The sequence below is a fragment of the Podarcis filfolensis genome (assembly GCF_964270895.1).
Source record: "Podarcis filfolensis genome assembly, chromosome: 4".
NCBI lineage: Eukaryota > Metazoa > Chordata > Lepidosauria > Squamata > Lacertidae > Podarcis > Podarcis filfolensis.
In genome coordinates this window covers 85,513,841-85,538,777 of record NC_139607.1, presented here as the reverse complement: position 1 = coordinate 85,538,777, position 24,937 = coordinate 85,513,841, and the positions used below count along the sequence as shown (strand labels likewise).

General features: G+C 43.5%; 1 protein-coding gene across 1 annotated transcript in view; it reads left to right on the top strand.

The window, feature by feature from the left end:
• ARHGAP42 (Rho GTPase activating protein 42) overlaps window positions 1-24,937 on the top strand; it is a 168,940-nt gene that overhangs the window by 135,413 nt on the left and 8,590 nt on the right. The window contains exons 12-22 of the mRNA XM_083609686.1: window positions 1,756-1,795; window positions 3,581-3,643; window positions 5,168-5,242; window positions 7,578-7,662; window positions 10,388-10,446; window positions 11,654-11,759; window positions 18,631-18,790; window positions 19,705-19,849; window positions 21,662-22,042; window positions 23,904-24,060; window positions 24,167-24,229. Coding sequence (XP_083465812.1) covers window positions 1,756-1,795; window positions 3,581-3,643; window positions 5,168-5,242; window positions 7,578-7,662; window positions 10,388-10,446; window positions 11,654-11,759; window positions 18,631-18,790; window positions 19,705-19,849; window positions 21,662-22,042; window positions 23,904-24,060; window positions 24,167-24,229 — 1,334 coding nt within the window. The remainder of the gene's footprint in view (window positions 1-1,755; window positions 1,796-3,580; window positions 3,644-5,167; window positions 5,243-7,577; window positions 7,663-10,387; window positions 10,447-11,653; window positions 11,760-18,630; window positions 18,791-19,704; window positions 19,850-21,661; window positions 22,043-23,903; window positions 24,061-24,166; window positions 24,230-24,937) is intronic.

Genomic DNA, 24,937 nt, shown 5'->3' with positions numbered 1-24,937 from the left:
AGCCATACCAATAATTACAACAGAAACAGAATGGCACCAGCCCTTTCGATAAAAGCACTCAGTTCCCAAAGTCATCAGCAGCAGGAGGAAGGACAACAACAACGAGGGAGCCAGTCTAGTTTTCTAGGGAAGGAGTTCCAAATTCTGGGAGCAGCCACCAAGAAGGCCCTTTCTCGAGGGATTACCAGATGTGCCTGTGTGTCCCAGGCACCCCAGTCAATGAAGGCACATGTCTGATAGGTCATTTTTTGTTGATGAAAGCTCGCACTTGCAGCAATTTGCATGGTATTCCAGATAACACATGCACACACCCTTTCCCAGGTCTGCGCCCTGCAAAGCAGTTGCAGCAACAGTGGGACCACACACAAACCTACCTTCTTCTGACAGGTTGCATGCCTGCACCCTGAGACTTCTCTTATGTGGAAGCTGTCACTCCTCTTCTCTCTTCAGGCCCCTCCTTGGTCTATGAGACAGTGGGGTGGGAGATGGCGGAGAGTCAGTTGGCCCATCCCTTGGCTGAACAGTCTCTTCCTCCACCTCTGACCCATCCTGCGCACCTCCCTCCTCCTCAGACTGCTCTGACCATTCCATTCCCTCGGCTACTGCCTAGCTGGCGGTGCCAAACCCCATAGATTCCTCTCCTGGGTCAATCCCCTGGCCCCCTGCCTCTGCCACACACCCTTCACAGCCCTTCCAATCCCTAACACCATGGAGGTAGTTGGACCGACAGATGGGCCTCATCTGAACAACTGAAATCCAGGTTGCCTCAGGGATTACCTGAACCCTTACATCCCAGCTCGAGCACTGAGTGTCCTTGATCATTCCCCAAGATGGTGAGGCTTGTTATGTACTGAAGTTCTCACCCTGGGCCAGCAGGGGGATACTGTAGATAGTTTTTACTCAGGTCCACATATTCAAATAAGGGATAGAAAGTGACGTTCAGTGATTGGATAGTTACAGAAAGTTGTTACAGTTACGTTGTTCTATATAAGCAGGCTGGCTGAACCCTTCAGTTCAGTTCTGTTCTGACCTGTGAATAAACAAGAGCTGTTTGGAGAATCACTGTGTCATCTGATATGTTCACCCACAACTTAACAAGGCTCATTTGACAACAGTGAGAAACCAAGCTTTTGGTTTGTTGGTCTGGTCTGTGGAATAGCACTCTGCCAGTGGAGATTCAGCAGGTGCCTTCTGTGCCAACTTCTGAACGCCTGTTGAAAACTTTTGCTTCCTTCCAGGCCCCAGCAGGCAATTAAGAGTACATCCTTCTGCAATGGTTAATTGTTTTGAACCTTTTTGTGGTTTTTTATTCTGTGGTTTTATGTTTCATTCCTGCAAACCGCTTTGATGCACGGCTTGTTGCTTTGTCCCAAAATGGACTGTGGGTTCTTCGTTTCGAGTCAGCCGGCGGCGTTAAGCAAGGAATAAGTCGATTTTTTCTTGGGTTTATTTCTGGCTTGCTGCTCATGACTTGTTCGAAACAAACAAGCCGTGGTCCAGTGTTCAGACACTACAGGAAATCTTGCTGAGGCATGTCTGAACCATGTGGCTGCCACATGGTGTGGGAAGGAAACACATTCACAATTCAGTCTTGGTGAAATACAAACTATGGTTTATCATGGTGTGCAAACCATCTTGCTTGCTCTGCCTCTTCCACGTAGAGTTGTGGTAAGGATAAAATGGAATTTCCCCATCCTGAGCTGCTAGGAAACTAAACAACTAAATATGACTGTGACGCTTGGTTTCTTTTTTTAGATTTACACCTTGCCAGCTATTATTAGCAAGAAAGAAGAAAGTAAGTTAATATTCAATTATATGAGATTATTAACTATGCCTATGAGTCCTTCTGCATAAGTTCACACTGCTTCTTAACAACTTTCCCCTGTTCTGCTGTACACTCCCATTTGTCATGACTATGCCTTCAGAAAGCCTGCCCAAATTACTTACAGCTAGTAGATGCTTCCATGTATTTGTGCTGTATCTAAGAGTCCTTAGTTTACCACTATGCGCATACAGTTTGTTTTAAATCAAAAACTCAATAAACCACAGCCGTGTCTATCTGAAAGTTGTGGCTTCTCTCAAAATAACCGATACAAACCGCAGATTTTATTGCAATATGTAAGCTTGGTTTGTTCGCTATTTCGTCTACAGTTTGTTTCAGTGATTTGGGGATGAGGGGTGGCAAATCTGCCCTGTGAAAATAGAGGGATTTGTTGGGGAGTCATGTTGCTGCGTGCTTTTGGTATGTAGCATGGTGACTAGTGGATTCCAAGTTCGTCTCCCTTCTTCGTCCGCTAGGGGCGATATAACTTAGCCGTCCAGCAAAAGCTCTGCTTGCAGGTCACTGCTGCTGGACATTTACTGACCATTCTCCCCAGACCTCTCCACCGGCAAGGAAGAGAGAGTAATAAGAACTTCCCATTCATCACACTACCTATCTAAAGTGACCCTGGAACACTTTTTTTTCTGTACAAAACTATATATGAGTGTTAAAATTGTAAGAAGTTTACTAGCTCCTGACCAGTTACGGCAATCTTGTCAGGAACATTGCTTTTATACATTTTGTTCTTCTTAATTTAGCCAGTTAGCAAAATCAGCCATGGATATACTTTTAGAAATAGCTTCGAAGAACAGCTTATTTTGGCTGCGCTAATTAGAGATCCTAACAAATCGCGCCTTTCCTGCCTTCAAGTGTCTTTAGTAGATGTTGGCAATAACCTGTTTTGTTTCCGCCCCGCAAATGCCCTAGGATGTCAGTTTAGCCTGACATTTCCACTTTTCCAAGGAGCTCATCATGATGTAATTCTCAGCCTCCAACACTTTCTCTTGAATTGTTGGTGCTAAGTACTGCTCTGTCTTAGATTCCAGGTGACAATAATTTTATCACACTGTGCCCTTTTTGTTCTTCATGCCACTGTTTTGTTTTTTTTAACACATTGAATGTTTCGAAGATGTGAATTAAAAGGTGAAGGCAGTGGGCATTATCCGAAGAAACATAGGTGCCCCAAAATCCAAGGGATTTCAGGCACACATGTAAGCATTTGCGTCTTACTGATTTTGTGCTTGAAATCTGTGCTTGAACTCCTTTGGATTTCAGTGTGCCTTTGGATCATGAATAGGGTCTCTTGAAATAAGTGAAGTTAGAAGTTAGAAAAGCCACCCAGGTGTCAGGATGGGGCTCCTTCCCCTCCCCATGAGCCTGGCCCCATCTCTTCAACACTTGCTGAGGGCTATTCACATTTCTCCTTCCCCTTTCCTTCCAATATTGAGCAGCAACTAACCCGACAAACTGCAAGAAGATAACCAATTAGAGGTTTCTAATGACAAACCACTGTTGTTTTGAAAAATGTGTATCAGGGTCAGTTCCAGAGATTGCAATAATTTCTGTCCCGTAACTTCTAACACTGTTCTAAGGGGGCTAGGCCTCAAAAAAGAAATAACTGGAATGAATCAATTGAATATTGAGATAAGTATTTTATTTGCGCGGCCGTGAAGTCACAAGCCACGAGTTTCTGGTTTGCTTGCTGGACTGTGACAGATATTGGAAGTCTGGCTTAATTTGTTCCTCCCATTTTGACAGCGTTCCTCAATGAAGCTGGCTTTAACTTTGTAAGGAAATGCATTCATGCAGTAGAGACGAGAGGTATGTATTAAGTGATGTGCAAGCCATTCGGTTCTGCCTTAGCAGAAATGAAATTTTTGGTGCCTTAAGGACCCTTGGATACAGAGCTGCAGCAAATCTCACCTAGGCAATACGTAGCCCATTGCATGTGTTTGCAAAGTGTGGCTTGATTTAAACATGGAACAGGCTGTGCACAATAGGCTGCACACACACACATACACCCTACCATATGATGTTACATGTGGCAGTCCATTTTTTTCAAACAACAACATTAATAATGTTATTTGTTTGTTGAATTGCTTACTCACTCTTCACTAAAGGGTCCCCAGCTTATTTTAAACTGTAGTTTAATAAAAATGAACCAGGTACAGGTGCATGCTGTTCAAATGTTCCCAGTTTGCTCCTCCCCATGCTAACCATTTGCCATGGGAAGAAGAAAACAAGCCATTCGCATTACATGTGAGCCAGTTTCTGTGGTTTGTTTCCCCCTATGATCAGGAAGCCAAGAAAAACCTTTGCTTCTAAGCCAAATCAGAGAATGTTGAGGAAACAAACCACAAACACTGATTCACGTGTAACACAAAGCCAGCCTCCGGGTAGTTTCCTCCTTGCCACAGCAAAGAACTCGCAGGGAATAGTATTGCTTGTTTATGTCAAGCCGTGGTTTAAAGTAAACTGGGCTTGAATGTGACTTGTGAAGCAGCTGAAGGTAAGCCGCAGTTCCAATGCAGTTTTAGGTGCTTAATCATACTCAATTTAACTTTGTGAATAAAATGTCATAGTGTTCAGTAGGGCTAATTTCTGAGTCCAACCGAAACTAAAGTGCTGAAAGCTAAAATAGCATATGACCAATTAACAGTTCCCAGCATTTCCAAAACCTTTTCCTTTCTAAAAAGCTAATTCTTCAATACTGAAAACAGTAGGAATCCGGAGTTGTTTGACTGAAAATGCTGGTTTGTGAACTATCTAACTACTCAGGAGAGGGATCTTGCACAAAACAAACTCACTACAAATCCATTCTGAGATTTCCAATGGCACTACAAATCCATTCTGAGATTTCCAATGGCACCAGAAACCATGAAATTGTAAATGTGGACATATGATGAGGATTTCAGCTTTGACCACAATACTTTCATTTGCAAGCCTGAAAAGACGGCTTTATACAAGGTTCTGTGGTTCTGTGCCTGTTTACTTGGAAGTATATTCGACTGCCAAGTAAACAGGCACAGAACCACAGAACCTTGTATAAAGCCATCTTTATATTCGACTGAGTTGAATGGAACTTGGTTCCGAGGTGCAGATCTGTGTGGCTGCAATCTTATTCCTGTTTATTTTGTGAATAAGTTCCACTGTGTTCAATGGAAATTACTCCTAGGTAATGAAGATTGCTGCCTTTGTGGGGGTTTTTTTAAAAATAATTTGGTTCCGTAAGTTGCTGCAGTGAGAGAGGAACAGCGCCGATATTATAAGTAAATCAAATTAGCTGCCCAAATGCAAATGTCTTAACGCGGCAAAAACTTACATTTTCTATTTTGGCCTTTGAAGGTATCACAATTTTGGGGTTGTACCGAATAGGTGGCGTGAATTCCAAAGTTCAGAAGCTGATGAATACCATATTTTGTAAGTGTGGCTGTGTCCCATCTTGCTTATTTGAAGTCTTCTATTATTGTGTATACTGCTGTGTGTGAAAATTGGGTATACAAGCAGGAAGAAATGGAACAGGTAGCATGTCAGCCATTCCATTTTAAATAGCAGCCTAGTCAACAGTTCATTTTAACTGGGTTTGGTGGCTGCATATGTTTTACATTTAACGAAGTCTGAAAGGTGGCGCAGCCTCTCCAGCATTTAGATGGGGTTCCTGGGTGTATCAACACCAGCTTCCATGGTGTTAGGTACTATTTATAAATAAGTTTCAGAGTGAGTCTTTTTCTTCTGGCTGAGATGGATTTAAACAGAGGCTTAAATTAAATTAAACCACATTTTTGAACATATGGTAGAATTTATTTCGTATCCTATGTCATGCTCCCATTGGACTTTAATCACAGTGTGGGGATTTGTAGTATCTTAGAGTAGTATTTTTAATATTGTAGGTACCGCCCCTGTTGTTAGGATGAGTTTTTTTCAAACCCAAACCCAACCCTCACACATACAACCAAACCATACTGCAACCAACCAACCAATCTCTGGATCCTCCAATCTCTCACAAAAATAAATCCATAAATAAAGGACTTACCCACATGATGCTGACGCAAAAATCCTGCCCAAGCACCATGCAATAGAACGAAAGATCAATATGCCCCCTCTCTCCTCTCGCTTTTCTCCCAACTGCATAACGCGCATGACAACAGTGTCATAGTGAATGTAAACAAAATGTGGAAGAGACTCTATATGAATTGAAAGTCAAGACACTCTCTGTATTTTTCTGTGTTTATTTGCTTGTTTGTTACACGAGAAAAACTTTAATGCAAACTAATTTCTTTGCACGCTGCACTTTCTCCAGTGCAAGTAGAGATTTAGGCATATAGAGCACTCTAACCCCCTTCTGCCCTAGTGTGATAAACAGCAGAGGTTTCATTAAAGCTCTTCTATGTATGCATCAATTATTATTATTATTATTATTATTATTATTATTATTATTATTATTATTATTATTATTTTATTTATATCCCACCCTCCCCAGCCAAAGCCGGGCTCAGAGCAGCTAACAACAATAAAAATAACACAGTTTACATAAAATCACAATCAATTAATTAATGGCAACCATTGGGCTAGAATGCTGTGAGGATTACAGAAGGAGGAGGTCAGACTGCGCCTTGGCCAAAGGCCTGGTGGAACAGCTCTGTCTTGAAGGCCCTGCGGAAAGATGTCAAGTCCCACAGGGCCCTAGTCTCTTGTGACAGAGCGTTCCACCAGATCGGGGCCACAGCTGAAAAAGCCCTGGCTCTGGTTGAGGCCAGCCTAACCTTCATGTGGCCCGGGATCTCCACGATGTTTTTGTTTGAAGACCTTAAGTTCCTCTGTGGGACATCCGAGGAGAGGCGGTCCCGTAGGTACCAGGGTCCTAGGCCGTATAGGGCTTTAAAGGTTAAAACCAGAATCTTAAACCTGATCCTGTACTCCACCGGGAGCCAGTGCAGCTGGTATAGCACCGGGTGAATGAGTAAGCATTAGCAAAGGACCCTGTCGAAACCTCATTTGCTCATTAGGAGGGAAAGCAGGTAGAGGCTTAAAGCCCTTTTCTCTCAGTTAAATGAATGCATATGCAAACTGGCTGAGGTATATAATGGACTTCCTTGCCATCCATGGCTACTCTAAGGACAGATAAGAAACCTAGCTGCTTAACCGCCAGCTTGAATATGTCATTGATTTCGTAAGTCACTCACTGGATACGTAGCAGGGTCAGAGATGCTGCACTTAAGGAGGGAAATCAAGATAAAAATGCTTTAAATAAATAGCCCAAACTCAGAAATCATCACTGGCAGAGCAATGGAACAGCAAACTTCTTTAACAGGGGCTGTTGGTGAGTGAACCTAGGTAGGATCTTACATGTGCAGAGAATGAGCTGTGTGTTTCCAGTGGTTGGAACCATAGAAACTGGATGACTCTCGATACATGCACTTAATGCTTCTCCTTCCATTGATGTATTGGGGCAGTCATGTTAGATATTTAAGACACGTGTTATGTACTGAAGTTCTCACCCTGGGCCAGCAGGGGGATACTGTAGATAGTTATGCAAATGAAGGATCAAAAGTGACGTTCAGTGATTGGATAGTTTTAGAAAGTTGCTACAGTAACGTACTGGAGCTCTATATAAGCAGGCTGACTGAGCCCTTCAGTTCAGTTCTGTTCTGGCCTCTGAATAAACAAGAGCTGTTTGAAGAATCGCTGTGTCGTCTGATATGTTCACCCACAACTTAACAGCACGTTCTACATTCACCCCCTTTCTCTTTCATAGCTCCAAAATCCCCTCCCGACATGGACATTGATTTGGAAATTTGGGACAACAAAACTATTACCAGTGGACTAAAGAACTACCTCAGGTGAGTAAGCTGTGGGGGTTCAAAATTTCTTGTTTCCTGCTAGCTTAACAATATTTCTTTCACCCTGCAATCCCGGTGTAATATAATGGGGGAACAGCACCATATAATATCGGAGATAACCAGCCAATATTCATTTATATTAATAGCTATCTGTTCCGGTTATTACGCACCATAAACCCCTCCGCTTGCAACGAGGCCTATTTAATTTCTAAACGGTTATCTAATGTTCACAGCACCGGGCAGTAAATCTCTCTTTAATTGGCAAATTTATTCTGTCAAAACGGCGTAGCATTATTTTCCTAACACGGCGTTCAAGTAGGGTAAACAAAACTATAACTCCTGGAATAGTTCTCATGAATTCTGTAGTATAGGTGATTACATATGTGGAATAAATAAATAAATGCGAGTCTGCCATTCTAGGAAGGTCCATTCCATGTACCCCCATGTAGTAGAAGTAAGTTATGATTCTATGAAGTAGAGAACCTTTTCTGCGTGCTGCCCTAACTTTGGAATGCCATCCTAAAGGAGGTTGATCTGGTGTTCTGCATTATAAGCTTTATGAGGGAGTGGGTGGCGTTATGGTCTAAACCACTGAGTCTCTTGGGCTTGCCGATCAGAAAGTCAGCGGTTCGAATCCCCACGACGGGTTGAGCTCCCATTGCTCTGTCCCAGCTCCTGACAACCTAGCAGTTCGAAAGCATGCCAGTGCAAGTAGATAAATAGGTACCGCTGTGGCGGGAAGGTAAATGGCATTTCTGTCACTCTGGCATTTGTCACGGTGTTCCATGCGCCAGAAGCAGTTTAGTCATGCTGGGCACATGACCCAGAAAGCTGTCTGCAGATAAACTCCAGCTCCTCATAGTCACTGCACCCCATGGTCGAATTCGACTGGACTTAACCATCCAGGAGTCCTTTACCTTTACCTATTACAGTGGTACCTCGGGATTCAGACACTTCAGGTTACATACGCTTCAGGTTGTTTTGTTTTGTTCTTGCTTTTTTACTATTTTTAAGTGCTATTTTTAAATAGTGTGTGTAACCTGTGTGAAGTCATTTTAGTCACACCAGTTGGTTAGGGAGACCATCTAGAGCAGATTTTTTTTGTTGGGGGGGGGGCGTGGAGCAGAGACAGATAAGGAAACAGAAACCCCATTGCGCCAGCAGAACCCATTGCCCCAGCACTGGATGCAACCCGTAATAGGCAAACATTGATTTTCCCCCCCATAATTTACATAAAGAACATCATAAAAATGACTTTGCTCGGTCACCAAACACTAACAACAACAACAATACTAACAGCAGCAGCAGCAACAACAACAACTGTAGGCATCCAAAAGAACACAAGGTTGAGATGAGAGGCACTTCAGTGGGGAGATTGTTCCACACAGGCGGGGCCACCACAGAAAAGGCTCTTCCAAAGGCCCCTGCGCTACACACTTCATTTACACCAAGGGAATATCTCTGACTGATCTTAATGCACTGGGCGGCCCACAGGAATGTGCCCTCTCCGATATGTTGAGGAGAGGTGGTCAAGTATGATTTAGGATAGATAGAAAATTGATGCAAAGGGGTACTTGGAATTGCCAAGATATAGTGCAGCTGAAGGAGGAAGTATGACAGCTTAGTTATAGCTTAGTCCAAGCTTACCCAGCCTTGTGTCAGCCAGACATCTTTACTACATTTCCAATAATTTTTTCCTGCCAGCCAGCCAGTGTAGATAATATTGGGTTGTTGTTGTTTAGTCATTTAGTCGTGTCCAACTCTTCATGACCCCATGGTCCAGAGCACGCCAGGCACTCCTGTCTTCCACTGCCTCCCCCAGTTTGGTCAAACTCATGCTGGTAGCTTCGAGAGCACTATCCAACCATCTCGTCCTCTGTTGTCCCTTTCTCCTTGTGCCCTCCATCTTTCCCAACATCAGGGTCTTTCCCAGGGAATCTTCTCTTCTCATGAGGTGGCCAAAGTATTGGAGCCTCAGCTTCAGGATCTGTCCTTCCAGTGAGCACTCAGGGCTGATTTCCTTAAGAATGGATATGTTTGATCTTCTTGCAGTCCATGGGACTCTCAAGAGTCTCCTCCAGCACCATAATTCAAAAGCATCAATTCTTTGGCGACCAGCCTTCTTTATGGTCCAGCTCTCGCTTCCATACATCACTACTGGGAAAACCATAGCTTTAACTATACGGACTTTTGTTGGCAAGGTGATGTCTCTGCTTTTTAAGATGCTGTCTAGGTTTGTCATTGCTTTTCTCCCAAGAAGCAGGTGAGGCCTGATTTTGTAAGACAGCTTCGCATGTTCCAAATGCTGGCTGGAGACAAGAATCAACAGGTGATTCTTCCACTTGAGGATTCAGATAAGCAGCCAGACATACACAGCCCGGTAATCTTAACAATTGGAATGATCAGCCCTGTAGCAGAAAGGAATCTGGCAATTGTCCACAGTTTAGAAGGCAAGCGTGCTCTCATCCTGTGTTGTCTGTTTCACTCCAGCAGGGCATGCCAGAATGACTTAATTTGTCTTTTCCAACTGTACTGTTAATTTCTCCTCCCAACTGTACTGTTGCTTGAAGTTTCACTTGGAGCTATCTTTTGTTTACATCTTAGCGAGTTTAGGGTGGAGCAATAGCAAGGGACTATTTTGCAACCAACAAGAAATTTGGATAATGTACTAAACTCTTCTTCTTTCTTCCCCCCCCCCCCACCAAAAAAAAAATGTTTTACCCAGGTGCCTTGCAGAGCCACTGATGACCTACAAGTTGCACAAGGATTTCGTCGTTGCCGTCAGTAAGTGAAAAGCTGGTGACCGCAAATCGTTGGGAAACCTTGGGAGAAACTTGCATTCACCAGCTGCCCAGGGATTTTGTTTGAGAGATAAGGCTTAACAGTGGAAATATTGGGCCAAACTAGCTAACTGTGTAAAATCCGTATGTGTAAACCCAGTCATGTAAAAAAAATAATAATTGGGGGTCTAGTTTTAACTCCGCTGCAATGACCTGGGTAGGGCAAGGCATGAGGAACCTTGAAGCTTCCAGTTCCTGATGAACTACAACTCCCATCAGCCCCAACAAGCATTGCCAATGGCCAGGGATGACGGGAGTTGTAGTTCTGCAACATCTGGAGGGCCAGAGGTGGTGGTTATTTTTATTTATTTTGCACTCGCATAAATACAGTGCAAAACCAATGATAATATCCATGCATAACTAAAATGCACAAAGTAAGCGATTCCATCAAAGCATTAAGAGCATCTGTGATTAAAACATACAACAAAACAAGTCAGTTTTTAAAAAAAGCACAGTTGAAACCATTAGATTAGGACATTTGAGCCAGTGGAATGCCAAAATCATAGATCATAGAATTGTAGGCTTGGAAAAGGACCCTGAGGATCATGTAAAGGTAAAGGGACCCCTGAACATTAGGTCCAGTCGCGGGCGACTCTGGGGTTGCAGCGCTCATCTCGCTTTATTGGCTGAGGGAGCCGGCATACAGCTTCCGGGTCATGTGGCCAGCATGACTAAGCCGCTTCTGGCGAACCAGAGCAGCACACGGAAATGCCATTTACCTTCCCGCCAGAGCGGTACCTATTTATCTACTTGCACTGTGCGTTTTCGAACTGCTAGGTTGGCAGGAGCAGGGACCAAGCAACGGGAGCTCACCCCGTCGCGGGGATTCGAACCGCCGACCTTCTGATCGGCAAGCCCTAGGCTCTGTGGTCTCCCGCTTTTGTTGGACTACAACTCCCATCATTCCTGACCTCTGGTTCTGCAAGTTGTAGTCCATCAACATCAGCACCATATGGCATGACCAGTGGTGGGGACATGCTGGGAGTTGTAGTCCGGTCACATCTGGATGGCGACAAATTCCCCATTCCTGGTTTAAATCAATCCTTAGAGCTAAAATGCAGCCTGTTTTGTTCCTTGATAAGTTTTTTTTAAAAAAAAACAAACCAATGTATTGTGTGTGTTTTGTTTTTTAATCATTATTATTTTAATAGAGTCTGATGACCAAAATTACAGGGTGGAAGCAGTCCATGCACTTGTTCACAAACTGCCAGAGAAAAACCGAGAGATGCTGGACATCCTGATCAAGCACTTGGTCAAGTAATAACTATTTTCTATCCTTTATGGTGATGGGGCCGGGAGGAGAGATGGAAGGGAGGGAAGATGCTTCTGTGTAGTTTATTTTCTGGCACCACTCTTCACCTTCCCTAATCGCTTCGTTCCAAAGAGATGAAATTATTATTATTGAAAATTATTATTATTGAATTTATATACCGCCCTATATGCTGCTTAAGCTGTCTAAGGTTGTGAGCAAAGAGCTGCTGACTGGAATTGTATTTGTTGCTGGAGCCCTGGAGGTTCTCGACAAATAAGCAGCGCACATTAAATTAGCCCGTTAATTGTAATTGCCCTCTGTTTCTGCCAGGGAGTGAGTCTGTGGGAAATGAGTCTGTGGAAAAGAAGCTCAAGGCCCTTTCATCTCCTGTAATACTTTCATGTCTTTCTAAAAAACACAAACTGAAATGGCACTGCTCTGCTTAGGCCTCATGTTTGTGCGCTGTAGGAAGGATTCTTGTTTCCTTCTCGTTTTCGTTTTGTTGAGCTTTCCAATTCAGAAAATATCACGGGGTGAAGCCCATAAAGAAATCTATTTGGAATAATTAGGTGTTATACTGGATGAAGTGGATGAAGTGAAAAATGTTTACATATAGCGGACAGATGGAGAATCAGAAGTTCTTTAGCTTCTTAACTTTTCTTTCTCTTTTCTCTTCTCTTCTCTATTCTTTCTCTTTCTGTCTCTTTATCTCTTTTAATTCTTTTTCTGTTCTTTCTTTCTTTCCCCTCTTCTCTTTCTCTTTTTTGCTGCTGGATTAATGTTTTAGTTTGGACAAAAACAAAAGACATTTGACAATAATCTTTGTATTTTTCTTTATAAATTGTTTTCATAAAATGAAAAAGCATCCGACTGAAAAACAAAAAAGGGAATAATGAATCTCTTGGTAGAAAGGAATGGTGAGACATGAGGAGGGATGGTTGGTTTATTTCTAAATAAATTGCTTTATGAATTAGAATAACTTTCACATGTAAATATATGTGTTCGCTTCATGGCTAGCTGAGATGTGCATTCTCATTTCCAGAAGACAGCAGCAAGTGATGGTTTTGCTGGTGTGAATCTGTGACCATGGGTAAATTTCTGTCACATCACCTCAAGCATAGTGTTTTTTGGTGGATTTGATTTACACATATAGTTGCCTATCAACAAGACCTGGTTCATACATGCATGCATACTCATCGCTTGATTTCTCTGCACATTATTACTGGAAAGTGCTACCTTTGGTGCTTTAATGTAGGAGATCTATTATGGCGGCATTTTTTCATCTCCGCCGAGCTAAGCAGTTGGTCCCTTAACTCTTTCGCCCTGACCTCACCACTGTAATCCATGCGACGGTCACCTCCAGGCTTGATTATTGTAACTCACTCTACATGGGTCTGCCCTTGAAACTGACCCAGAAACTCCAGCGGGTGCAGAATGCCACGGCGAGACTTCTTACGGGGTCCTCGCCGCGGGATCACATTCACCCTATGCTTTACCAGCTGCACTGGCTCCTGGTGGAGTACAGGATCCGGTTTAAGGTGCTGATTTAAACCTTTAAAGCCCTATGCGGCCTAGGACCCTTGTACCTATGGGACCGCCTCTCCTCGTATGCCCCATGGAGGACCTCAAGTCCTGCAAATAATAACACCCTGAATATCCCAGGTCCCAGGGAGATTAGACTGGCCTCGACCAGGGCCTTTTTGGCTGTGGCCCCGGCCTGGTGGAACACTCTCTCACGAGAGACCAGGTCCCTGCGGGATTTGATATCTTTCCGCAGGGCCTGCAAGATGGAGCTGTTCCGCCAGGCCTTTGGTTGGGGTTCAGTCTGATTCTTTTCTTTCTGTATAAGAACAAGCATTAAAGAGGCCTCCTAGTCCGCTCACAGGTCCTTTATAAGACCAGTGGTAACAGTTGGCCCTGGAGAATTTTACTCTCAATTTTACCCATGGACTGCCATCTGTCCAGATTTTAATTTGCTCTGAACTAATTTAAGATAAGGGAGGCGGGTGGCGCTGTGGGTTAAACCACAGAGCCTAGGACTTGCTGATCAGAAGGTCGGCGGTTCAAATCCCCGCGACAGGCTGAGCTCCCGTTGCTCAGTCCCAGCTCCTGCCAACCTAGCAGTTCAAAAGCATGTCAAAAGTGCAAGTAGATAAATAGGTACCTCTCCGGCGGGAAGGTAAACGGCGTTTCCGTGCGCTGCTCTGGTTTGCCAGAAGTGGCCTAGTCATGCTGGCCACATGACCCGGAAGCTGTACACTGGCTCCCTCGGCCAATAAAGCAAGATGAGCGCCGCAACCCCAGAGTCGGCCATGACTGGACCTAATGGTCAGGGGTCCCTTTACCTTTACTTTAATTTTAATTAGTTGATTGCCTGTTTTTATGTTCTTATGTTTTTTGTATACTGTGTTATTTTTATGTTAGCCGCCCTGAGCCCAGCTCCAGCCGGGGAGGGCGGGGTACAAACAAAAATTTATTATTATTATTATTATTATTATTATTATTATTATTCACACATGCATGTCATCGTATGATGTTGTAAGCACCAGGTGATGATCGTGCATGTGTGAACCAGCTCCCAAGTGTACAGCAGTTGAAGTACCATAAAAGTGAAGTGATGTAGATGCATTTTTGTACGTTTCGAAATTTACATTTTGTAAAGCACACTGAAAAACCTCTGATGTCACAAGTGCAGGAAATGAGTAAAAAAAATTGAAATAAGAGTTGTGCAAATAAGCAGATCTTGCTTCTTACTCTGAGGACTGGATTGTGGAAGCTATTTTTGCATGCTGTGCCATCTTAATATAAAAGAGGAAGGAGGAAAATCACCCCATAACTCACACACCAGTCTGCAAATTGACAATATCCAAAACTTCACATTGGCCTGTAATAATAGTAATAGTTTCAGAAGACAGTGATTTTGTTTTTTGTTTTTTAGAATAAAGGATATTGCCACCTTTCCCTTACCTTTCAATACCAGATTACTTTTCGCAGGGAAACGTAAAGTAGGCCTAAGGAAAATTGGTTTATTAAAAAGTTCCAGCATTCTGAAAAAAAGTAATGTTCTAAAACTTCTGCAAGAACCTAAGCCTTTGAACCTGTTTGCAGATTGGTGGCTAGCCATTACTTAGAATGATATCAAATTTCATTTTCTGTTTTGTCATCTTTACTATCCAATTTGTCACCATGGTAACCTAAAGCAACATAATATTCCGTGTTGTGGGCGATAAATTCAGAGTGAAAGGGAAACTGGTTTAGTATTCCTACCTGTGTTTGGACCCTATTTGTCAAAGTCTTTTTCTGGATAAGGAACTGAAAATCTGCATAGCACCCTGGAGCCATCTGACTTAACAAAATGAAGCCGTGAAGTGCCATGATTTTTATTTTATTTTTAATACATATAGTTCAAAAATACAGAGTTCTGCAGGATTGAGCTGCTAAATTTGAAACTGAATGCTTTACCGAATTCGGGGTTAAATTGGCAGCCTTTGTCGGGTTCCTGCTGTAACTCTCTGTAGTGAATAACTTGCCACATAACTGAAAAGGCCCTTTTACACTTCGGTCCCAACCATGTTGACCATGGTCCACCTCCACCATCAGAAGCAATAGGCCTCAGGATGTCAGTTGCTGGGAATTTCTGGTGGGAAGAGGCCTGCTCCACTCAGGTCCTGCTTGTGTGCTCCCTGCAGGCATCTATTTGGGCGCCATGGCAACAAGATGCTGGACCAGATGGGCCACTGGCCTGATGCAACAAGGCTGTTCTTACTGCCTTCCTCAGTCTCCAAAAGCAAAGCTGGGTCTAGGAGCAGCATGAGAAGATGGTGCAAAAACTCACTCTCCAGATATATAAGAGCCAAGGAGTGCCACAATGGGTTCATTCCATATCAAGCAATCCAATTTTTAATGATTTTTTTTTTTACCTGATGTCATCCAATTTTCCTTGTACTCTTGCTGAACAATCAAAACTAAGTTTAAATCTAACGTTTTGTATTTTTATCTCCTCCCGTTTTTTGAGTTATGAGGTTTTTAAATTCAAAAAAAATGACAATTTTGGCCTTGCTGAGCTACACAAAAAGCTCTTAGAAATAGGAAACAATCAATACAGGGTTTGGGGGGATTTTTAATCACTTTTTTAAATTTTAAACTTCTTAATTTAACTTAAAAAAATTAAACTAAGTTGATCAAGTGCCACATAATATTAAAGCCCATGGTGTTCTGAAGAGATTAGTATTTTCAGTTTTAAAATATCTCAATTCTGGGCTGAGCTTTAAAGGTTTAGTCCGGCAAGTCCAAAATTGTCATATATATTTTTGAAATTTCAAACCCTCAAAAATGAGAGGAGATAAAAAAATTAAAAACTGAGATCTCGGACCTTTTCTTATACTACTGTTAGGAAACTGAAAATGAAAGCAATAGATATAAAATGGTAAGGTAAAAATCATTGGATCACTTGACATGGAATGACCCAATGTGAAATTGACCTAATCTAGTTGGCCCTGTTTTGATGCGTGTTTCCACTATTCCTTCCCTGTTTAGCAGAGAACCACTTCATAAAAACACAAGTGCTGCAGGTGTATCCTGCGAACACTCCATCCCAGGACCGAGAAAGTCCCCTTTGTGAGGCCCTCTTCTACATTAGGGTCTAAATCTTGCCATGCATATGCAGACATTACAGCAGGTCCCTGTTCCTTTCAGCATGTAAAGGTAAAGGGACCCCTGACCATTAGGTCCAGTCGTGACCGACTCTGGGGTTGTGGCGCTCATCTCGCTTTATTGGCCAAGGGAGCCGGCGTACAGCTTTTGGGTCATGTGGCCAGTATGACTAAGCCGCTTCTGGCGAACCAGAGCAGCACATGGAAACGCCGTTTACCTTCCTGCTGGAGCGGTACCTATTTATCTACTTGCACTTTGACGTGCTTTTGAACTGCTCGGTTGGCAGGAGCAGGGACTGAGCAATGGGAGCTCACCCCATCACAGGGATTCGAACCGCTGACCTTCCGATCAGCAAGTCCTAGGCTCTGTGGTTTAACCCACAGCACCACTCACATCACAGGCTAAATGGCACCTTTCTGTAGCAATCCCTAGAAAAATCCTGAGGGATTCTGCCGAGTGAAGGATTTACGATGAGCACCCATAGCCCGTGGTTCATCCTGCTCATCGCTTATCCAAATATACAAGCAACATTTTCACAGGCTTCATTCTAAATGAAGCGTTGAACCCTGCCATCTGGAATGAAAATGGTCTGATTTATGTACAGGTAGGATTGTTAATGCCTGTTGAATGGCATGGTCCATTCACCAATATGTCTGTTTCGCTACATAATGAAACGAGAACCTGCTTAGCATTAAAAGTCGACTAGGTGTTCCTAACCATAGATCATCTCTAACCTTTGCGTGATTGGGAGTTCTTTTAAATGTACATTTTTCAAGAAACCTCCATGGCCCAGACAGTAGATTATTGTTGCCGTCTGCTGATGGAATCATCCCCCAAGTCAACCCTGCTCTTGGAATGAAATGTGTACTGCAACACACTCTGGTAGTGCATTTTGGGGAGTAAAGGCCTTACTGAAATTGGCTAAGCTGCTATGTGGTCATGAGTAACCTTTAAATTTTATTATTTATACCCCACCCATCTGACTGGGTTTCTCCAGCCACTCTGGGTGGCTTATTACAGCATATATAAAAACATAATAATACATCAAACATTAAAAACATCCCAACACAGGGCTGCCTTCAGGTGTCTTCTAAAACTTGTGTAGTTCTTTATCTCCTTGGCATCTGAAGGGGCCAGGTCGTTCCACAGGGCAGGTGCCACTACCGAGAAGGCCCACTAGGCCTGGTTCCCTGTAACTTCGCTTCTCGCAGTGAGGGAACCAGCAGAAGACCGTCGGCGGAGGGAATGAAACAGGGAAATCAAAATGACCAGGGGACTGGAACAACTCTCTGGAAACGGACGAGTCTGAATGTTGGGAGATTTAGAACAGACAAAAGGAAGTACTTCGTCACACAGAATCCAACTTCTTTGAGGGAAAGGAGAAGTCAGTGTGGCTTGCAGTGCAAGGAATCCCATTCATACGCTCTAAGACGTAATGAGTTGTGTAGGTTTCTGAAAGCCGAGTGTGCATAGGTCCTAGGAGATGCTGTGTGGGGAGCACAATGCAGAAAGTGGTTGTTTAGGATATATTTATCATAAAGTGGTTTGAATGAACCAACCCAGTCTATGGCATGAGGCTTTTAGCTCCAGTAGCTTTTGCAGAAAGATTCAGATTGGTGTACTTCAGTTTCTGCTACACACTGTCAGCTTCATTTATTTGTGGCCCTTTCTAGAAAAGAAGAAAAGAAAAGCTGAGAGCAAATGAAAAATGCATCTTGCTTGGTTTCTGCCTCAGTTAGGAAAAAAGTTCATAACTGAAGTGACTTGTTTTTAAATCCAAGAGAAAAAAGTTTGTTGTAGTAATAATTAATAATAATAATAATTTATTATTTATCCCCCACCCGTCTGGCTGGGTTTCCCCAGCCACTCTGGGTGGCTCCCAACAGAATATTAATTAAAAACACGATAAAACATCAAACATTGAAGACTTCCCTAAACAGGGTTGCCTAGCACGAGTTGGTTGCAGAAATGCATTGAAACTTGCAGCCTTTCTTAAAATATGCAGGGCACAACCAGTAAAAATATTTTTGGAATTCTTCCAGTCAGCTTTCTTTTCCATGAGGGGAAACATTTACGTCATTCTGAGGTGTATTACCATGTCAAAATTATAAGCCTGATAGAAAGAATAAATAATAACCCTGCACTTCTGTTGCACCTCTTCTTCGAACAGGAAGTTAGTGGGTGATGATTAACTTCCTCCTTTTTTAATTGTTTTGTTTTCAGGGTATCACTACATAGTCAGCAAAATCTCATGACCATCTCCAACCTTGGAGTTATCTTTGGCCCCACACTGATGAGAGCCCAGGAGGAAACCGTGGCTGCAATGATGAACATCAAGTTTCAGAATATTGTGGTTGAGATTCTCATCGAGCATTATGAAAAGGTAGAACGCTGGAATCTTGTAAAACTTATTGAAAGGCACACACTTAAAAAATAAATAAATTCAAAAGCAAATAAATATGGAACCTCGCAATTGCTGTTCCATAGCCTAACTTACATCCCGTTCATGTTTGATAATGGCAAGAGCAGCTTCTTCTTCCTTGATTCTTATGTTAGTTTGTGGTAGACCCTGCAATCATCTTCTGAGGTCCAGAGGATGGCAGCATAAGAACGGGCCTTTTCTGTGTTGGCACCTTGTTTATGGAATGCCATTTCTAGAGAGACTCACCTGGCGTCTTCATTACTTATCTTTAGGTGTCAGGCGAAAACATTCCTCTCCTACCGGACTTTGACTGGTTAAACAGTCTGTTACCGTTTAAATGTGTCAAGAGGGAATGCTTTTTTGATATTATGTATTTTGTGTTTTTATGTTGTAAACCTCCCTGTGCTCTTTGGATGAAGGGTGGTGTATCAGTTGTAGTAGTAGTAGTAGTAGTAGTAATAATAATAATAATAATAATAATAATAATAATAATATAGTAATATAGTAATAATACAGTGTTACCTCGGGTTACAGACGCTTCAGGTTACAGACTCCGCTAACCCAGAAATAGTGCTTCAGGTTAAGAACTTTGCTTCAGGATGAGAACAGAAATCATGCTCTGGCGGCGCGGCAGCAGCAGGAGGCGCCATTAGCTAAAGTGGTGCTTCAGGTTAAGAACAGTTTCAGATTAAGAATGGACCTCCGGAACGAATTAAGTACTTAACCCAAGGTGCCACTGTAATAAATAATAGTAGTAGTAGTAGTAGTAGTAGTAGTTACTGTGAAATCACAGCATTAGGCTGGTTGTTGTCTCTTGACCCTAAATGAAAGATGCTCCTAAAAGATTCTCAGTTATCCTTGCTTTTAACTGACAGATATTCCACACAGCCCCAGACCCCAACATCCCTCTTCCGCAGCCTCAATCCCGATCAGGCTCAAGAAGGACGAGAGCAATCTGCCTTTCCACGGGCACTCGCAAACCAAAAGGAAGATATACCCCGTGCCTGGCAGACCCAGACAGTAAGTGCATCTTACTCCACTAGCACATTCTCACTTACTGAAGTTGGCAGTTAATGGATGGTAGCAGTTGTTTTGCTCTGAGCATAAAGGGGTGCTGCTCTGCAGAACTCTCTCGCGCGCTCTCTCTCTCTCTCTCTGTGTGTGTGTGTGTATGCAGAGGCAAATCTTGCATTATCCCCTGAAAGGTTCCGAGCTTTTGCTATGTGTTTCGTTTCTCTATTCTGCGCCCCACCCCACCCTGGCCCAAGCCAGACCATCTTGATATGCTAAGGCAGAGTGGAATTTGTTTAGTTCGAAAGACAGGTAGAGTTATCCGCATTCCTTCGCCCTCTGCACCAGTGAAATCCACCAAGGAAATCTGTTCCCATTCTGTGCCATCCCATCAGCAGGTTGATGCATGATTGGTTGCAGAGCACAGTCTTCAGAGCAAGAGGGTGCAGCATCCCTGCTCAAAATAAACTGGTCTGGTCTGGGTCATTGCCTGGGCGAAAGGCTGTGTGGGAGCTCATGTATCCTGCCTTGAGCTCCAGGATGGAAGAAAGGCTGGGTGTTAATGGAGTAGATTTATGAAGTGGTGTCACTGTGCGTTTTAGAGGTGTTAATGGAACGATTTCTGCATGCCTGGCAGAGGAACTGCAAGTGTTTATTGCCCAATGGTGCCATTGCATTCATTGCTGGTGGATTGAGATCAGGGCTTATCGCACTTCTATGTCTGGAAGGCTATAAAGATAGTTTTAGCTCCTAATGTCATCCGAATTCTGCTCGAGGAAATCCTGGCATATGCAACCTGTGTTAAGTAGGGGTGCAAACCTGCACGTATTTTCTTAGTTGGCAAATTCTGCTTCCACTAATCACAAAGGGTTACTAAGCTTGATTAGAATGCTGAAGTTCTACCTCCTGATCAGTGGGGGAGCCCTACTAAGACCTCCTCTGACTTCTGAGCCTTCGCCCAGTATGGCCCATGCATTTAAAACCCATCATCATAACATGAAGAGCTCTTTTACCTCTTTAAATTAAAGCCGGATTCTCTGTAGCCAATACCAAATTATGTTGGATTTTGTGCCAAGGAACAGAACTTTTTTTTTAAATATTTAATATTTTTATTTTTTACCAACCACCAAAACACAAACAGTGAAACGCCGCCCCGCCCCCCCCAAGGCGACTGATACATTGGGTACACATAATCAATAATAACATATTCAAATCAACCATATGTACAATTTTATATGTGTTAAGACTCCTCCATCCATAAGGTTTATTTAACTTTTAACATTTTAATTGCCCCAAATTGTTCAAACCTACCCAAATAATTCAATATCTTCTCAAACCAATCCTCCCCTTTCTCATTTAAACCCTTTCATTCTGTGTATCTTCACAGTTAGATATTCTAAAATTATAATATTATTCAGTTTTTTCCTCCATTGGTTCACCCCTAACTCTTCTGCATTTTCCCAATTACTCGCTATAACCTGTCTGGTTGCAGTTACCATCAGTTTTACCCATTTACAAGGAATAGAACTATTAGAAAAACTCAAGTCCTGGTGAAGACTGGCACTCTCCATTTAGGCCTGTAGTACTTCATATGTTGCTGAATTCCAGAACACATAATCCCTGAGTGTTGACCGACTTGGTTGGGGCTGCTGAGGTTGGAGTCCCAACATATGGATGGGCCACAGATTGCTCACCCCTGATTTAGACCATGCTTGGATGCTAATGAGCAAGTAGTGTTGCCCTCCTGCCCACAAGAAAGCAAAATTGCACCCTGGTAAACATCATCTGTTCTTCCACCTCCCCACCCTTTCCACCTTACAGCTGATTCCTACAGCAGCAGCCCAGACAGCACCCCGATGGGCAGCATAGAATCCCTTTCATCTCACTCATCGGAACAAAACAGCACCACGAAACCTCCATCTTCTCAGCCCAGGGATAAAGCCGGAGGAGTTCCATGGATTGCTTCGTCCCCATCATCCAACGGGCAGAAAAATTCAGGCCTTTGGACGCCGAGTCCTGAATCTTCCTCAAAGGAGGACACAGCCAAAACAGACATGGAGTCTGACTGTCATAGTGTCACGTCTGTCACCGGTCCAGAGACCGTGACTCCACCAACAGACCTGACCAAAAGAGGACTATATAGTCTCTCCGGATTGAAAAGGTCAGCGGCCTCCTCCATCCGGTCCATCCCTTCTGCCGAAGGTGAGCCCTGTGTGTTGTGTGTTGGCTTAGAGTTAATAAGGAAGATTTGGGGTTGTATCCAAAGTAGGATTTGTACTTGATTGGCAGAGCATTCCCTCTTCTCCCCTCCTGCCACTTCCATCTGTTCTGGGGGTTTCCCCCCCCCCAACCCTCTGGATCACATTTGAGGAGGGGACAGGGAGTGGGAGAGAAGTCCCACTGCAGAAGCAAAAATCCTTGCACTGGCTTAGTTGAATACTACCTGGCATATTTAACATTATGTGCAAAAAAATAATAATAATGAAGAATATAAAATGAAACTGGTGGTGCTCCTTTAAAAAAAAAAAACAGCCCATAAGGATGTTTTTCTCCACTGAATTTTGGCTGACAAGACAGATCTGGCAGAGCACCAATAAAAAGTTTAATAAATAAAGGGTGTTTGCAGCTATTTGGGCCAAATGTTAGGCATGTTTTGAAAATTCCTCATAAGGACAGAATCGTTGAAGAACAAATCATCACAATGTTGCTTGCAATAATTGTGCGTTTCTGTGTTAAACTTCCATGTTTATAATATATCTAAATTGACGTTGGCTATAATGATTATTTATCCGTTGCTGTAAGTTTAGATAATTAGAAAAAAAGGCAAAAAAAATACCCCACCAAAGCTTAGTCAAACAGAAAATTCCAGGTCACCAAAACCTGGGGTGTCAGTAGTTTCTTCACCATTTATGAGTCATGTCTGGATTTTAAGCTAACCGATCCTGGAAACTTTGGCAAACGCATCGTCTTGAGAAACATCTTTATCATTTCCAGTGATTACATTACAGAGCCTATCTCTCATCTCACCCAGTGATAAAGATCAGGCTGCTTCGTTATAGTGTAGGCTTGTTTCTGTATACTGTAGGAAGTTTCTTCCGGCAAACATCTCATTCACATTAGCAATACATGGTGCATATGCAGCAGGGGCAAATTGCAGAGGCTTGGTCTCTGCCGCAAAGTCCAGGGAGGTAGATTTTTAAGGAGCCTTATACCAAGTCAAACCATTGGCCCATCTAGCTCTGCATTGTCAACACGGACCGGCAGCAGCTCTGCAGGGTTTCAGGCAGGAGTCTCAGCCCTGCCAGGGATTGAATTTGGGATATAAACCACAGAGCCTAGGACTTGCCGATCAGAAGGTCAGCGGTTCGAATCCCCGCTACGGGGTGAGCTCCCGTTGCTTGGTCCCTGCTCCTCCCAACCTAGCAGTTCGAAAGCACGTCAAAGTGCAAGTAGATAAATAGGTACCGCTCTGGCGGGAAGGTAAACGGCGTTTCCGTGCGCTGCTCTGGTTCTTCAGAAGCAGCTTCGTCATGCTGGCCACATGACCCGGAAGCTGTACGCCGGCTCCCTTGGCCAATAAAGCGAGATGAGCGCCACAACCCCAGAGTCGGTCACGACTGGACCTATTGGTCAGGGGTCCCTTTACCTTTACCTTTTACATTCAGGGGAGATGCTCTGCCACTGAGCTTTCCACTACAACTGCCTCTCAGCTTGCTCTCTCCACTGCATGCGGCAAACAGGCAGTTGGAACAAACCAACGGGAAGGTTAAGTACCACCCTGAGCGAAACAGCCAGTAGAGAACAAGCCTCTTAATCTTAGGGTCAAGCCCCATGTCATGCAAAAGATTCTTGCATTTCAGGAGTTTGGACTAGATGACTTGGTTTTCCTTCCAACTCTACAATTCTATGATTCTAATGCCAGTCGCCTAGCTCCTCGTGGTCTTGCAGTGAGGTGGTGGCAAAACGTGTTCTCAAGCCTCTTGTTTTCTCGCCAGATGCTCAATAATGGGTTTGTTTTTTTTAATATGCTTGAGATCATTTTGTGTGACGCTGTTTTACTCAGGTAACAAAAGCTGCAGCGGTTCGGTACAGAGCTTAACTTCTCTCGACGCCAAAGAGGCGCCCAATGCCCCAGCAAACCCAGACCTGCCTCCAAAAATGTGCAGGAGACTGCGGCTCGATACGGCGTCAAGTAACGGCTACCAGAGACCGGGATCTGTGTAAGTCAACCCAGAGGGTTGTGATGCATGTTTGCGTGCAGGCATTTGGGTCCTCGGGTTGTTCTGAAGAGCGTGTGTAAACCAGAAATGATTTTGTATGTTCCAGGGTAGCAGCAAAGGCCCAGCTGTTTGAAAGTGGTGGCCCACTTAAGCAGGCTCCCTCAGGAAGGTAAGCCGCACTTCACAATTCCTTCTTCAGTTTTCCATGTATATACATGGTTTTATTATCATGCTCTTGTTTCCCCCGTGCAATCATGAAGGCCCAAAACTTTTTTTTAATAAAAACAACAACAACACCCCAAATCTAAGAATTCAGAGTAAAAAGAACTTGGATTTTTTTTTAGTGTGACAGTGCCCACACCTTGGGAACTCCCCGCCTATTGACATTGGACAGGTGCCTTCCCTGTTCTCTTTTCAGTGTCTGCTTTTGGTTTAGGCTAGCCTATCCAGACATGTATGGGACGCGGGTGGCTCTGTGGGTTAAACCACAGAGCCTAGGACTTGCTGATCAGAAGGTCGGTGGTTCGAATCCCAGTGAGCTCCCGTTGATCAGTCCCTGCTCCTGCCAACCTAGCAGTTCGAAAGCATGTCAAAGTGCAAGTAGATAAATAGGTACCACTGTGGCGGGAAGGTAAATGGCGTTCGCCAGAAGCGGCTTAGTGATGCTGGCCACATGACCCGGAAGCTGTACGCCGGCTCCCTCAGCTAGTAAAGCGAGATGAGCACCACAACCCCCGAGTTGTCCACGACTGGACCTTTACCCTTTACCTTTATCCAGACGTAGAATGCTGACGTGTGGTTTTTAGCTTATATTTTTGAAGGTTCTAAGTTGCAGGAGTGTTACAGATTATTTCATGGTTTTATTCTTTCTGTAAAC